At 45.1% G+C, this 17167-nt stretch overlaps 1 protein-coding gene across 2 annotated transcripts in view; it reads left to right on the top strand.

Annotated features, from left to right (window-relative positions):
* Positions 1–13747, top strand: part of SYBU (syntabulin (syntaxin-interacting)) — an 84573-nt gene extending 70826 nt beyond the window's left edge. For both annotated transcript variants that reach the window (XM_006892336.1, XM_006892335.1), the window contains exons 5-7: positions 6482–6685; positions 9315–9464; positions 12643–13747. In XM_006892336.1, the coding sequence (XP_006892398.1) occupies positions 6482–6685; positions 9315–9464; positions 12643–13747 (1459 nt within the window). The remainder of the gene's footprint in view (positions 1–6481; positions 6686–9314; positions 9465–12642) is intronic.
* The last annotated feature ends 3420 nt before the right edge of the window (positions 13748–17167 follow it).

Below are 17167 nucleotides of genomic sequence, written 5' to 3'. Positions count from 1 at the left end.
TGGTCCTTGGTTCTGTGTTTGCTTCTCCCCTCCTCTCCCTCACTCACCTGCGTACTCACCTGATCACCGTGCCATGACTCGCCCGTTTCCCACCTGACTCTTCCTGCCACCGTGCTCAAAGCTATGAAGGTTCTGGGTCCGTTCTTTCTTTCACTGAATTGTGCTGTGCGCCCAACCACTCCTCAAATTCACCTGAGTAAGAGAGAAAGTGTGCAGTGTTCACAGACAGGGGTGGCCACCACTGCATGAAGCAATCACTGGCCTGGACAAGTTTAACTTCTCAACCTTAGTCTCTCCACCACTGAGATTGGGGCTGAAATAATGTATGATGTTCCTATCATAGGGTTTATTGTTAGAATTAAATGAGTTATTCCAAATAAAGTGCCAGCCAGTATGTCCGGGGGGCATAGTGAGCGTTGACATGTTCGAGTGGGTGTTATTTGAACTAGAGGAGAGAAGACTATGAGCAGATGAGAGGCACTGGGCACTTGGTGAGGCAGCTGCGAGCTTCAGGAATCTCTCCTCCGCTCCACTGACTTGATTCACTCACACAGTCAGCATTTATCATGCATCACTATGAGCCATGTCCTGGAGATACGACAATACACAGAACTCCATGGAAATGACGCTCATTCTAGTAGGGAGCTCTTGCAGCCTCGTGCGTAAGGAGTTGCACTGCCAACCCAAAGACATGCAGTTCAAGTCCACCCATTGCCCTGCAGGCCATGGAGGGGCAGTCTCCTCCTGTGCAGTGCGCGGCATCCCAAAAACCTGCTGGAGGGTCAGCCGTGAGTCCATTCTGACTTGTCAACACGTAACAAACAGCAAAGGAGGACAAGAAAGACAACAAATTCACAAATAATTTGTCAGTGACTGCTTTGGATTTAAAAAGAAATCAGGATGGGAAATGTCAAAAACGGTGGAGTATGAGCTAGATTCTCGATAGGCCACTCAGGAGGATGGCACACATCAAGCGGGCTTTTGATGGGTTGTCCGTGTGTTGCCATGAGTTAGCGTCAGCTCAGTGGCACACAGCCACAGTCTGTGTCAGGACACGTTTGTGAAGAGTTGAGCTCTGAGCAGGACTTGGGCACAGAGAGAACACAGAACTACCAGGGAAGACTTGTCTTCTGTTCTTGGACAAGTCACTCGATTCTCACGGGCTTCAGTGTCCACATTTATAAAAGATGAAGTTGAACTACTTGATCTTCCTGGACAAGAATTGTGTAATCTCCAAAAGCTTATGTGTCCAGGTCCCAGCAAGAAAACCTTTCCTGCAACTTTTGGGTGAGTAGCAGGTTGGCTGATGCTGAGAAGCGACCTGAGAACCCCAGTGCAGTTATGTTATTAAAAACAAAGCTGGGACCAGATAAACCTGGAACACTAGAGAGAAGTCCACAGTCAAAATACAAGGACTCTATCCCCAAATGCCCTCAGTTTGGGAAAGAAAATGCCTCTGGAATCACAGGGCCTGAATATCAACTTTTTTTTTTTTTTTTTTTTTTTTTTTTGGTATAAATAAGAGATCTAGGTTGCTCTGAGAAGTCACTTACTTAATCCATTTAGTAAGTTATATCTCATATGCCAAGATTTCAAAGAATATAGAAAGAGGCAGGCGTAAGAACAATTCGGAGAAGAAACCAAATTTTAGTAAGCATTTTAAAGATATTTGAGCTTGTGTTTAAATTCCAAGATAGTGGCAATAATATTAAGTGATCTTGGGAAAATAATCTGGAATTTATGGTTTCTTCAAGTGATGGAAAATGGATACATTAAACATAAGATAGCGAAATATGAGTCTGCTTAAAATCTATGCTAGAATCTATTATAACGAAGCCATGATTACTTAAAAAGTTAAAAAAATGAGTAGATGAAGAATTGAAATTGCCAGTGTTCTGTGCCCATTATTTTTACTTTCTCATCAGCCCTAAGCGTGGTGCACTGTCAGTAGATTTCGATGATGAAGTCTTGGACATTTTGCAGATTCTTTTGGTCCTATAGGGCCATGCATTGAGAACCCCATCAATTGGGTGGTGATAGCAAAGTCTGCAATTGCTTGTGACCCTTCAGATAACTAGTTCTTCCTGTGTCGAAGGAATCTTCTCAGTGGAGAATGAGCCAGTGGTGGTAAGCTGGTGAGAGCATTTGATGGAGTGAAAGGGGTGTGAGAAAAGTGTTACAAATATATTTCAAAGGTGCTTTTTAAAAAGCAAACAAACTTTAATAGTGTACAAGTCATTCCATCTTATAGAAGGTCAGCTCTGCTGGCATGTCCGAGCAATTTCTCTTTCCCTGACCTGGTCAGAGGCGGGTAGAAGTGAGGGGCTTGGAGTTAGACAAAGCTAGGGTTCAGTTCAGCCTTCATTGTAGATTCGGTGCATGACTCTTTCCTGTACTGGGAAATGCCACCTACATTGTCATCTTCAAGGAACTGATGTGCATGAGTTCTTAATACAGTGCCCAGAGCTGACTGAAAGGGTCAGTAAGACATTGTTCTTGTTGGTTATGATCATAGTAATGCGAACAGAGGCAGTGATGATGACAGCAATAAAGAGGCCAATACTAGTGGCAGTGGAAGGAAAGAGAAGGTGTGGATGGGGGAATAGACCAGCCAAGTGGGGTCTGGTGGGTTTTCTTTCTTCACTCCTTCCTGTTGTTACAGTCCAGATGCTGAATTCAGGGCAGTAGGAAGGCTGCAGGTCAACAGAATCTCACCTCTTCTTCATGGATTGCATCCTTCTTATCGTCAAGACAAGGAGTTGGGGTAGGCTGTGGAAGGCAGCATCAAAATTGGTCTTCACAGTTGGGACAGACATGAACGTTCAGGTCCTCCTTTGAAAATGTTTTTCATCAATGGCCATTCATACTGGTGGCCTAGTGGTAAGGAGTTGTGTTGCCAACCCAAAGGCAGGCAGTTCATAGCCACTAGCTGCTCTGCAGGAGCAAGTTAGGCACCCTCCGTCATGTGCTGCGCAGCCTCTGAAAACCTATTGGAGGGTTTTGACAGCTGTGTTGGTTGTGACTCAATGGCACACAACAACAAATAAAATAACAATTATGCTAGCACTTGCATTAAACTAAATAAAAGACACCAGAGATAGTTTGAAGTATATAGTTGATTTTTTGAAAGTTAGCTATTACCATAAAACTATTCATTTCCTACAATGTGTTTGAAGACTTGCCTGTACCTTGGCTACAGTTCTCTAACTTGGAGAGTCTTGCTTTTTTCATGTGTATCAGACGAATTCTTAGAGACTGCCCATGCTGCATGTCACCAGTCAGGCATCTGGTCACACGTCCACAGCAGTCATGGAGTTAAGCAGGAGAGAGCTCTCCAGAGTTAAAAGACCTAGATTTGAATCCTCAACTGTGTGTTCTTAGAGCAGTTATTTACCTTAGAATCAGTCCACCTCGTGCATAAATGGGGTACCTCTCTTACAGAAATTATGGTCAAATGAAATGAAACAACATCATAAAGCATTCAGAGCAGGGCAGGGCTTACAAAACATCCTCAGTATGGCTTAGCTCAGAACAGGGAGCCCTGGTGGCCTGGTGGCAAGGAACTGCATTGCCAACCTGAAGGCATGCAGCTCAAATCCTCTAGGAGCTCCACACGAGAAAGATGGGCAGTCTATTCCTATGCAATTTACAACCTAGGAAGACTTGCTAGAGGGTCCGCCATGAGTCGGTTCAGACTCAGTGGTACACAACACAAGAATAGAATTGCGTGGGTCAGATTAAGGGATAACACTTTACTGTCACTCCTAATTTACAACAGTTCCTTCTCTGTGGTCCCAAAGGCACCTTGAGGAATAAACTTATATTGTGGGTATCGTAATGAATGTTAGAAAATAGAATGCCCGAGTTATAGCATGTAAAACCAATTTGCTTTGTAAACTTTAGCTCAAATCACAATTTAAGAAAGTAAGTAAATAAAACTCCTTTCACAAAAAAAAAAAAAAAGGAATAAACTGGCTGGTGCAGAATGTACAAATGAAGCAAGGAGTTGAAACTCCAGCCAGAGAACAGGCTCCCTTCAGTTCCTCATGCAGTCATCCCACCCTGGACTGCTGAGCTCGGTTTGTCAGAAAGCCATCAGCCCATCTGTTCCATATAAAGTGTCCCCTTCTCACGGAAAAGAGGGGGAGCCCTCTTGGATGATTGCAAAAGGAAAGAACTATTAACTTATTAACTTCAGAATTTGGTACTATTTCCTTTACGTGTGATTTGCTGGGTTGACAGCTGGTGGGAATTGAATTAGATGTCAAAGAAGTAATTACAGTTTGGGAATGGAGTTTACACACACACACACACACACACACACACACACACACACACACACATTCATCATCACATGGACACCCATTTCTTGTCAAGATGTGTTAGATACGATTGCAGTTAAAACTGCAGAGAGGGTTGTCAAAAAGCAGGCCCTGCTCTCCGGAAGGTATCCTGTTTCCCCTTTATTTTCTTGTAATATCATCAAGTAATATTCCTGGCACAGGATTGTTATCCTGTTTAAGTTATTTCAACATTTTCAGGATTCTTCCTCATCCCAGTAGGTATCAAGTCTCTGCAAATAGTTTAACAGGGAAGTCCAAATAAGTTTATCCTTTAATACTGCCCTACAGCTGAACTACCCTTAACAGCTTATTGAATGCACTTGCATTCTTTCATTTGATTTTCACACTGGCCCTGGGAGGAAGGCAGGAAAAGTTATTATGTGTCCCCAGATAGATGAAATTAAGGAGTTTACTTGCCCATGTTCCCAGTAAGTGGCAACCCCAGTTCTCAGATCTGGTTGATTCAGTCAGTGGTCATTTCATGAGTAGTTCGCTTGTCCTGATTAATCGCCACTCTGATCTTCCCCAAATTCTGCTGTGAGCTAAGAGTCACCGCTGTTATTTGTACTAATGGGTCATTCTTGACCTGACTCCCAGAAAAGGCTGAGTCCCTGACTGGTGCAGATGGTCAGTAATGTGCAGTCACCAAATGGAAGGTGAGAGGTTTGAATTCACTCGAAGCAGCCTTGAAGGAAAGGTCAGGAGGTCTACTCCTGAAAAAGCAGCCCCTGCAAACCCCGTGGAGCCCAGTTCTACTCTGACGTCTGGGGCATCACATGAGTCAGATCAGCTCAGTGGGAACCAACTTTCAGGGCCATTGAAAAGGCTAGGCTTCTGCCCTCAAGCTTATCCTAGTCTGATGGAAAGAGAAGCAAGAATGATGTGGAAAGTATGATCATTTTCCTGGTAGGACCTTGCTGAGTACTAGAAAGCACCATGTTTGGAAAGGTAGAGTGTCAGCCAGTGAGAAGAAGACCCTCAGTGAAACCTTGACGTGTGACTGCCGTGGTGGCCTTGAGCTTGGTGGAGATTGTGAGGATGGCTCAGGATGTGGCATGGTTTCCAACACTGTTCCTAGAGTCACTATGAGTCATAGCTGACACCAAAGAGAGACACCCAAACCTGCCTGGAGTAACAGCAATTCAGAGAAGCCCACTTAGAACAGACGATCATCAGTCTTGAAGCAGTAGTAACTATCCCATTAGAGAGTGGGAGGAAGACCTGGTGGATGGAGGAAAATGTCAATTCAGAAGCATAATCAGAAACGTGGGTTCCTCAGGAATTTATAAGTCATTTGGCATCCTGGAGCCCAGAGGAAACAGGGAGGATGGGTGCAGAGTGGGGTTTTCTGGGTCGGGCAGGATTGGATCTGGTGAGTCATGGTGAGGAGCCTGGCTGTTGTTCTGAAGGCAGTTGGGAACCAGTGCATGGCTTTATGTTCAGGTTCCATGTTAGAAAGCCTACTCCAGCCACCTGGTCATCCTCCTTGACGGAGGGACGACACAAGAGACATGGGAATCGGAAGAGAACTCTTCCAGTATTCCCACAGGTACAAGGTGAGGACTGTGCTAATGCTTTGGCATGGAAGGAAAAGAAGACAGTATTCATGCGATCAGAATTACAGACGTGATCAATCCGTGTGGGCCTCGGTCCTGCTGTCTCCTCCTCGGTGGGCATTCCTTCGCCTCCCTCCACCAAATGAACTGCCCTCATTTTCTTCCCCTTATTGGCAGCCAAACCCAAATCTTTAAACGGAAGCAGATGCCCTCAAACAGACTCCTTCCATTTCACTTCCAGAATGAACCTAAACCAAATCAATGTTTTAACTTAAATCAGTGTTTTACATTATTTTGCTCTTTGCAAGCAATTGAGTTTAATTGGTAAATAGCTTCGTGGGAGGGAATCCTTTGAAATAGCAGCTAGAGAGGTCGCCTGTGCTAATAATGCAGAGAATGGAAATAGCAAGTAGGTGGGAAGAAGGCTGCTCGTGTGGACAGTTGCGTGAATAATGCAAGCCCTTGTGAGGTTGTGAATGCATTTTCCTTAGTAAATGACTAAGTATCTGTAAGGAGTAAAACACTAACATGTGAGCATCTCTAATGACAAGGATCTTAACCCGTTTGATGCTTCTCTCCTAGTCGAGGTCCCCATGGGCGGAGCAATGGAGTTTCATCCCACAAATCTGTCAACAGCCCACCATCCCCGCGGGAGAAGGACCTCCTGGCCATCCTGTGCCGCGGTCAGCTGAGTCCTATTAATGTCCATTCCAATTACACACCATCATCCCCAAGTAGCAGCAACTCTGGCTCCTACAAAGGCAGTGACTGCAGCCCGGTCATGAGGTGGGTCTGCTCCTCTCTCCGACTTGGTGGGGCTTTTTTCTGTCTCTTTTCCCCCCTAAGGCTGGGCAGCCCTTGCTGATTCTTTAGTGCCTGCCTTACTCTGCAAGAAGACACCTTCATTTTCTTTCCAGACACTGGGAATCCTACAATTCTGCGGCTTCAGAGAAAGCTCAAACTGAAAAAGCCCCCAAACCCAAAGCAATAAAACCAACACATCTCAGAGGCGCTCTGGTGGTCTGGTGGTGTAGTCTGTAGGGAGCCGTGCTGCTGACCCAAAGGCACTGCCTTTCCAGTGGTTCGAATCCAACAGTGGCTTTGAGAGAGAAAGACAGACAATCTCCCTTGCAATTTAGAGTCTCAGAAAACCCGTAGTAGTAAGAGCACAAACCAGAGTTTCTAACATGGTCCAAGCAGTGGCAGGGAGTCGGACCGGTATTTTTCATTCATTCAAACACAGATGATGTATTAACTACTAGGATGTGCTCCAGTCCTTGGATGGTAAAAACAGTTAGTGCTCATGACTGCTAACTGAAAGGTTGAGGGCTCAAGTCCACCCACAGGTGCCTTAGAAGAAATGTCTGGTGACCTCCTTCCAAAAAATTGTTGTTGATGAAGTTGTTATGGGCCATCTAGTTACCAGAGACTCATAGGGACCGTGTGTATAATAGCTCTAAACGCTGCCCTATCCTGAGCTGATCTCACTGACTCTGACACATTGTCCCATTACCCTGTGTCAGTCTCTCTCAGCCCAGGTCTTCTCATCCACCTCTCCTCTACCCTTCCAAACATGATGTCCTTTTTAAGAACTGGTCCCTCCTGGCCATGTGCCCAAAGTATGTGAGACAGAGCTTCAAAATCCTTGCCTCCAGGAAGAAACTTGGTTTCACTGTCTCTGACAGACCTGTTTCTTTTGGCAGTCTGTGGTATGTTAAGATTCTTCTCCAGCACCACAACTCCAAGGCACATATTCTTCTGTTATTCTTGGACATTATCTAGATACATAGACATCAAAAACCCTATGGAGCATGTCTGATCCCCATGAAGTCTCCATGAGTTGAAATCTCCTTCAAAGCCACTGTTTGCTTTTGTTAGTTGGTTTTTGTTTTGGTTTTTTTGTTTGTTTGTTTTAAATGATGCATCCATACGAATAGGTTGCTAAACAACTTACTATTCAGATGAGAAAGGCACTAGTGGCCTGATGACAAAAACAAATTAAGATTATTCTGCAAATACCTGTATTTTATAAAGTGGTGTTAAAAAGGGACAGAGAGATGTGTGTGAACTCAGTCTGGAGGAATCCCTGCCTCCCTGAAGAACAGAAAAAGAGGCTTACAGACAGTAGGAAGGAACCACACACGCCAGGGATCACAGTGGGACAGGGGATTGGGAACTGCACCTGGGTGCAGCCCTTGTTGGACAGAACAGAGGATCAGAGGAGCGGGGCCAGCAGCCTGGCCTGAGTTGGCGTGAATTGAGAAGCCGCCAACCTCCCTGCAGTGGTCTTTGGCCTGTTCTCATTAATCAGCCCTTCTCCAGCAGGGATGTCCAGCTTTGGCCAGAGCTATGGGGGCCAAGAGTCCACCTCCGGATATTATGTAAAACATTAGGTGCTTCTCTCCCAAAGCACCCACCCAGAGAGGGGAATAGCCTCCTCCTCTCTTCTGAATAAGAACATATCAGCTTCTACCAAATCAGTGTACTGAGCAGAGGACTGATTCCAGAATGGTGTGAATTCAGCTTCTAACAATTGGGGTCTGGAGGCTGTGGCACATTGTGTGGAGTTAGGTCATCTCGCTCCCTTCCCGCCCTCTCCCCACCTTCTACGCATTGTCCTTTTCATATCACAGAACGGACAGTGCAAGACTGTGGACAATTGTGCATTATTTGTTGTGAGATCACTCCTAAACCATAGAAGAGCCCTGCCTCTCCTCTGCTCCTTGACCACAAACATACAACTCCCATCTCAGTCATCCCAGTAATAGTCCTAAGATGGACAGGTATATTAAAGTCCACCATCTGTGCAAAGTCGCACATCCTTGAAGCTATCTACCTCAAATTTGCTGCTGCTTTAAAAAAAATGTGTTTTAGGTGAAGGTTTATGGCAGTTTCATTTACCATTCAAATATTTCTACACAAACTGGTGACATCAGTTGCATTGTTTACAATGTTTTGAGATTCTCATAATTTACATTCTGGCGGTTCCATTTCTATGAACCTGGTTTCCTTGCCTCATTACATTCCCATCTTTGTTTTAAAGTAATTATTGACTCTTTCATCTCAGACAAATTATTTTTTGTTATATATCATTATAGGCAATATTCATTCATTTGTGAGCTAATTTATTAAGTTTAAACTGAAACATGGCTTCATTTCAGTTCACATCTTAAAGAGCATCGCAGAGCAGTAATATTGGAGAGTCCATCAATCTCAACTCGTTTTATAAGTCACCCCCCGTACTTTCACCCATTTTATCAGAGGCCATCCATCTGCGATGGCCCTAATCAAAGCAGTGGTAGTGTGGTGGCCGGGCACCAGCTAATTCTTCTCGTCTCAGGTAGATGAATCCTCTGCTCCTCATAATAAAGGAGACAGGACCAGAAGTAACATTTCCTCACTTGGGTTGTTTTAGGCGGTCTGGAAGGTACACGTCTTGCGGTGAAAATCATGGTGTCAAACCCCCAAATCCGGAGCAGTATTTGACTCCTTTGCAGCAGAAAGAGGTCACAGTGAGACACCTCAAGACCAAGCTGAAGGAGTCCGAGCGCCGGCTTCAGGAACGGTGAGTCCACTGGACGTGCAGACTCTGGTTTAAGAAAGTACATTTACCTCTAAAATGAAATGGGAGCCCAAATGATAGAAAAACAGCAAAGAAGAAAATGGGTTTGGTTTTGTTTTGTTGCTGCCAGTTTCTTTAAAATCAAACTCTCAAAAGAGCCATTTCAGCATTGTGATTCATCTGTTCCAGCAGTCAAAGGCACACTGGTCAGAGGCAACACTCTGCTGTTTCTGGGCGTGTGCAGCTTTGACTTGAAAAGCCGGGCGTATGTGTGTGACTATTTTTAAATGTCAAGAACACTTACAGGAACAATACAGTACTTCCCACAGAAGGGCCTGTGTATTATGTTGTTGTTGTTGTTAGGTGCTGTGGAGTCCAACTCATCCTGGACACTGCCCATCCTGCAGTATTCTCGAAGTTGTCGCTATGTTTGATTGAGGCCACTGCTTGGACCACTGTGCTGATCCATCAATAAAGGTCTTCCTCTTTCTGTGCTGACCTTCTTTACCAAGCAGGATGTCCGTGCCCAGAGAATTGACCCTCTCGACAGCATGAAGTACATGAGATGAAGTCTAACATTGAAAGAATCTTCTCACTGTGCTTTTTGTCCAAGACAAATTTGGAAATTGCTTTAGCAGTTCGTGGTATAATCAATATTATTTGACACCTTAATTCAGATGCATCAGTTCTTCGGTCTTCCTTATTTTTTTTGTCCACCTTTTGCATGTTAATAAGGTGACTGAAAATACCATGGCTTGGGTCAGGTCCACCTCAAGGTGACATCTTTGACACTTTTGCACTTTTTAACACTTTAAAAAAGATCTCTTGAAGCAGATTTGCCATTTTTTTGGTTTTTAAACCAAATTATATGTAGAGCAATTGCCTCTTGGTTTTTTACATCATTCTCAAGCCATAGAAAAGCCTTAACAATAGAAATTGTTCAGTGTGGGTGAGTTCCACTTGAGTATGTCCCTGTTAAACTCCGACTCCCAGTCGGCCAGCTTGGATAGCTGTGTGCATTGTCATGCCTGCAACTATTTCTGTGCTGAGGGAAACTGTTTGTTATTCTTGGCCAAGTGTTAAGATGGAAAACAAAACAAAAACCAAGTCCATGCGTATGAGATCTTATCTCAAAGGAAAAGACCTTTGACATCTTGGGACAGGCTGGGGTTCTGCCCAGTGGTTTTCCCCAGAAGGTTTGGGACAGACTCCAGGAGCTGCTTTGAGCGGCGTGAGCACCTCAGTGGGTTTAGTGCAAGGGGTGTTCTGGGCTCCTTGGATTCCGATTCCGCATGCTGCAGTTCCCACAAAGTTGCCGTAGTTGATTAACACCTGAGACATCTATGGGTAGGGAATGTGAAGGGAGGCATCCCTCATCTTCCAAATTATTTTGGGTTCCTACCCAAAGTGGACTTGAAGGCCAGATCCACTTTTGGAATGAGTCAGATTCCTGTTTCTGAAATTACTTGGTTTCTGATTTGAGGTGTCCGTATGAGCCCTCATGGGAGGGAATTCTAGAAGAAGCAGTGAGGGTGAGCTCTGGTGGCCTAGTGGCAAGAAGCTGCACTGCAATCCCAGGGGTGAGCAGTTCTAATCTACCAGATGCTCTGCTGGAGAAGGAGGGACAGTCTCCTCCTATACCAGTCAGATCTGATTTGATGGTACACAGACACACAAATAATAATTTTTTTTTTTTAAAAAAAGGAAGCAGTGATATTTGAGGGATGGGACTATTCAAACCAGAACTTGAGGCAGCAGTACTAAATAACAAATGCATGAATACTCTGATTGCCTGGAGTATTAAAAACCATGGAGACACATTTAGATTGAAATTCTGTTACACTTAAGGAAGCATTGTATTGTTACTTGTGGGATCCCGGTGAGTTGGAACTAATTCAGCAGCACCTCACCAGAAGGAAGGATTTCTCAACAAAGATCTTAACACAGATTTCTGTGAATCTAAAACATGGGGTAGATTCTCCTCTGTTTAAGCTGGATTTAAAGTCACCTTGGTGGAGAAGAGGTCGAATAAGAAATGTTTCTTAATGTCCTCACATCTTACACCATTTCATGATTAAAAATATTTATCAGTTAGCATTTTAGATACTCTCCTGTTCAGTTAACCACCTCTGAAACCCTACTTGAGAGTCAGCTGTGGGTCAGTTCTGGCTCAGTGATATATAACAACAGCTAGTCTGCAGATCTAAGTGAGTTCTGGTGGCCTAGTCGTATTGAGTTGGGCTGCTAAGAGAGTGTGGCTCCTGGGCAGTTCAAGTCCACCAGCCACTCTGAGGGAGAAAGACGGGTGGTTTCCTCCCACACGATGTAAAGGATCCACCACCCACCGGGGAGACAGCTAGGAGCTGTTTCCAGTGTGACTGTAATCAGAGAAGAGAAAGAGTCTACAAGCCTACAAAGTAGGCCTCTAATAGATTCATTAAAAGGGAAATGGAGTTGGACAAAGGAGAATTTATGCCTTTGAGCTGTGGTGCTGGAGAAGAGTATTGAAAGTACCATGGACTGCTAAGAAAACAAACAGGTTCACCCTGGAGAGGGTTAAACAAGGCTACTCCTTGGAGGCAGGGATTCTGGGGCTTCGCTTGACATACTTTGGACATGTTGCAAGGAGGGACCATTCATTGGAGAAGGACATCATGCTTGGGAGGGTGGAGGGACAGCGTAGGAGGGGAAGACCCTTTATAAGGTGGATTGATTGAGTGACTGGGGTAATCGGATGGTTGTGATGGAGGCAGTGCGATTGGCACAGGACAGAGCAGGGTTGAGGGCTGTTGTACATAGGGTCGCTCTGAGTCGCAAGTGACTGTGGCACACAACAACAACAAACTGTGAGGAATACATTGAAAGGTTAGGTGATGGGAATTAGAGCAGGCTAAGAGATGCCCTTGTGTTCTAAAAATAAAATCCAGTATTGAATAGAGGTGACATTTGCAAAGTACTTAGTATAATGTCTGCCATAAAGTAAGCACGAAAAATGGTGGCCGTGCACAATGGTAGAGATTCCGGCTTTCACTCTGATTGTTACTTTGGCTATTTTACAGTAGCACTGACTCAGCTGCCATGTTTCAAGCAGAACACACGGGCTCTTGGCTGCATGTCAGAACTGCCTGCCACCTGTTTCTAAAGTGACACGTTCCTTAACCTGCTTGTCTTCCCACTGCAGGGAAAGTGAAATTGTGGAGCTCAAGTCCCAGCTGGCCCGTATGCGGGAAGACTGGATTGAAGAGGAGTGCCACCGGGTGGAGGCCCAGCTGGCGCTCAAGGAAGCCAGGAAAGAGATTAAACAACTCAAACAGGTCATCGAGACCATGAGGAGCAGCTTGGCCGATAAGGATAAAGGCATCCAGAAGTATTTTGTGGACATCAATATCCAAAACAAGAAGTTGGAGTCTCTCCTTCAGAGTATGGAGATGGCGCACAGTGGCTCCCTGAGAGATGAGCTGTGTCTAGACTTCCCCTGCGACTCCCCAGTAAAGAGCTTCACCCCAAATGCTCCATTTGACAAGATGGCAGATGGGCTGTCCCTGGAAGAGCAGATCACAGAGGAGGGAGCTGACAGCGAGCTGCTGGTGGGAGATAGCGTGGCTGATGGCACAGATTTGTTGGATGAGATGGTGACAGGCCCTACCACAGAGCCTGATGACCTGGCCCTTGCCCACTCTCCCCCTGGGGCAGAGGTGCTCGAGAGCCTCCCCAGGGCAGGGGGTCCGGAGGACGGCAGTGTGGTGGTGGAGCAAGCTGTCCAGACCGACGTGGTGCCCTTCAGCCCCGCAGTCTCGGAGCTCATTCAGAGCCTGCTCAAGCTCCAGGAACCCTGCTCCTTGGCCTCAGCATCCCCCGACGAGTCTGGGGCCGAGCTGCCGGAAAGCTCCCCAGTGTCCAGACCTGCCTTAGTGATTGATTTAACTCCAAGAAATCCCAACTCAGCCATCCTTTTGTCTCCTGTGGAGACCCCCTGCAGCCTGTTGGAGGCAGAAGTTCCTGAGAACCAACTCATGCAAGAGCTGGATTTTGCTGCCTACGCGGGAGAAAGGTTGGACAGCCTCATCCCCTTATCTCGGGGGGACGTGGGGAAGCAGTACTGGAGCAGCAGCTTCCTCGTGGATCTCCTGGCCGTGGCAGCACCCGTGGTCCCCACCGTTCTGTGGGCATTCAGTACTCAGAGAGGGGGAACTGATCCTGTCTACAACATCGGAGCCTTGCTCCGGGGCTGCTGTGTGGTTGCCCTGCATTCACTCCGCCGTACCGCCTTTCACATCAAAACGTAAGCCCAAGTGGTTCCGGTGAGCCAGGGTGTCCCGTGGCAGGTGGAGGAACAGCAGGTTGATCCGTGGTGATCTCTAGTCTGTCCTTTTGCTCCTCGGTATTTGATTTGCACTATATTTAGTCAAAGCTTGTTCACTGTTTAAAACTGGAGGGATCTTCCAGGAGCCCTGGGTCCAGTTGGTGTCCCGCCAGTGTGGTCTAGAAAGCATGCTCGTGACCCCACCGTGTTGTCTGAGGTGCTTGTCCTTATCCCGGTGGTTCAGGAAGAGAAAATGCAGTTTGCACTTTGAAGACAGCTTCTGTAAGGGTGGTATGTAACCTCCTCGCTTTGCTCTGTGCCGTTGCCAGATGTGTCATTGTTCCAGCATTCCAGTGGTCTTGTGCATAGCAGGGGACTGTAACCAAAAATAAAAGTGTATTTGTGTAATTGAAGAATTCTTGAATAGCTCCTTAGTATACTTGGGGTTGGTAAGGTGTGAGTGTAGCTTTTGTTTGGGTTGTGTTTTTTTTAAAATAAAAAAGCTAAATGTAGCTCCAAAGTCTTAAATGGCTCGTTTATTCTTAAAACTGTTAATTGATGAAGCTGTATGTAAAATTACAATGTATTAATTTGCTTATTATAAATAGTGTTTTATTGGGAATTTGTAATCACACAATTAAGCATGACAAAATAAAGATTAGTGTTTCCATTTCAATAAATGTCCTAGCCTCCTATATAAACCAGTGTGTGTCTTGTTGTGATGTTTCCCTTAAGTCAGAAGCAACACATAGATGATCATCAGAGACTAGAAATCAAACTTCCTAATTGTTACCCATGGTGTACGGTGTTTGATGGAGCTCCCAATTCAGGCAGGCTTGGAAGCAGTATTGGCATCCACTTCCTAAACAGCATGCCTCTGAAAACACTATGAATGTTAGAGAAGTGACGATAGTTAAGGAACAGGGTTCAGATCTTTTTGTTCATAAGGCCATTATGAGTCATGCTCACCTCTATGGCACTTAACAACGACAACATAAATCACACAGATTACTCTTTCTCCCACAGAGCAGCTGGTGGATTCAAACTATGTGCCTTTGGGTTGGCAGTGCTACTCCTTACCATGAAGCCACCAGAGCTCCCTCATTTTACTTATGTATATCGCAGCACAGATTAACTGGCTAGCAGATTGTGTCATGTTTTAAAAGTGGGGAATCAGGAAAGGAAAATTAGTATCAAAAATGAGAGACAAGCCAGAAAGATGAGGCTTTCCTACACTGTCTTTATCAAAATTTGTGAATAAGGGTAGAAATAGATTTGATCATTTGTTTGCACTTTTAATTTAACAATACATTTCTTTGTAATGTATTTATTCAAATGTATTTCAATAGGCAAATACTGAGTACTTTCTGAAAAGTTGGGCTAATAGGCAAGGGTGAAGAGAGAAAGTGAAAATTGGTGGACATAGCACCCATTTTTAAAAAAAGTTTTACTGTGAAAGAAGTAATTAATGATTGCTACAAAGGGATTTGAGGCTAGCTCCCTCCCCCAATGTTGAGATTAAGCACGTTTTCATGCCTTTGCGAATGATCAAAAAAATAAATAAACAGAAGTCTGTAATTGCGTCCTAGGACTTCTATGACAGAGCACCACATGATGAGTGACTTAGAAAAACAAAAATGACTGAGTCACAGCTCTAGAAGCTAATGCCTCCTAAGAAAACCATTGCCATCATCAGTTCTGACTTGCAGGCCAGAGCAGAATTGACCTCACAGGGTCTCCCTGCCTGTAAATCCCTACGGTAGCGGATGCCTGTGGGTTCAAGTTGCTGTCCTTTCAGTCAGAAGCCATGAGTGCTTTAACCACCATGCAGCTAGGACTCCTCTTACAGTGACTAAGATCCCAAATCAGGCATTAGCCATGTTGATGATGCTGGCTTTCTGTGGACTCTGAGGAAGAAGCAGTTCCATGTTTGTCATGGGGCGTCTGTTGACGGCTGGCCACCCTGTCACCCCCTGGTTTGTAGGTCACTCCATTCTGTCGCTCCCTTCCCTGTTTGTGCCTCTGTATCTTTTCTCTTTTATCAGGGCACCACTCATATTGCATTAGGACTCATGCTACTCCCGTTTAACTATACTGCAATCTGCAAAGGCCCTATTTGCGAACTAGGTCATTGGGGTTAAGACATCAACATATTTCTGAAGGAGAAAAAAAATCACTAACAGGAGAAAAGGGACCCATTAAAAGTACTGAAGAACAACAGTGTCAGTCTGGAGATTAAGGTGCACCTGATCCAGGCCATGGTCTTTGCAATTGCTTGCTATGTATCAGAGCACCAGACGATGACTAAGGATGACAGAAGCAGTAGTAGTGCCTTTGAGTTGTAGTGCTGGAGAAGAGTTTTCAATTTACCATAGACTGAGAAGACAACTAACAGGTCTGTCCTGGAGAGGATGAGATCAGGCTATTCCCTGGAGGCAAGGATTCTGAAGCGCCATCTGACATACTTTGGGCATGTTGCTGGGAGGGACCAGTCCTTGGAGAGGGACATCATGCTTGGAAGGGCTGAAGGACAGAGCAGGAGAGGAAGACCCTGGATGAGATGGACTGACTCAGTGCCTGGGGTAATGGAGGTAGGTGTGTTAGAGACAATGAGGTCGGCTCAGGATATAGCAGAGTTCAGAGCTGTTGTATGTGTAGGGTCGCTATGACTCACAGGTGACTCGAGGGCACATAACAACAACAAAGAAGAGAAGCCTTTGAGAAGATGCAATACCAAGATCCAAAACGTGAAAAGTACTGTATGGAGAAATGGGTGTTTGTTTTTTGGTGTTTTTTTTTATTTGGAATACATGTATGCAGCAGACATGTGCACATGTACTAACACAGCACATGCTGTGTGGCTCTAGTGAACAGTCAGGGATTTGGCCAAAGTGGAAGGAATATTGTTTTTGAAGGCAACTGAAAGTGTCACCAACTACTGCCCCCTAGTAACTCGGCTTCCTTCTTGTAACCCAGCTCACATGAACACACCCATGACAGCATCTTCCCTGAGGCTTTTTAGTCATTGCTAAATCACGATGGCGCGGGTCACAGGGTCACTATGAGTTGTAGTCAACTTGAGGGCACCCAGCCACTTCTCATTTCAGCCCATCTTTCATTCGACTCAGTCAGGGATTGCCGTCTCACATTTCCTTCAGGAAACTCTCCTTGAGCCACTTTTCTGTAAATTATCCAACAGAAGACAGCTGATTACAAATTTCCTGTTCTAGATCCTTCTTTAAATCAGACAATCCAAATGAAGCAAACTATGTGAGCACACTATGGCTATCACGTTGAACAAAAGTACACAGAAGTATAAACAATCCTGGAAGAGTTATTCCTTATTGCTTCCTTCTTTGAAGTCTTCCTCTTCTCATCTTCTTCTTTCAGGATTTGAACATGA

This window comes from Elephantulus edwardii, unplaced genomic scaffold, assembly GCF_000299155.1.
Source record: "Elephantulus edwardii isolate Elephantulus edwardi_28Jun2011 unplaced genomic scaffold, EleEdw1.0 scaffold00114, whole genome shotgun sequence".
NCBI lineage: Eukaryota > Metazoa > Chordata > Mammalia > Macroscelidea > Macroscelididae > Elephantulus > Elephantulus edwardii.
This window is presented reverse-complemented; position numbering and strand designations above follow the sequence as displayed.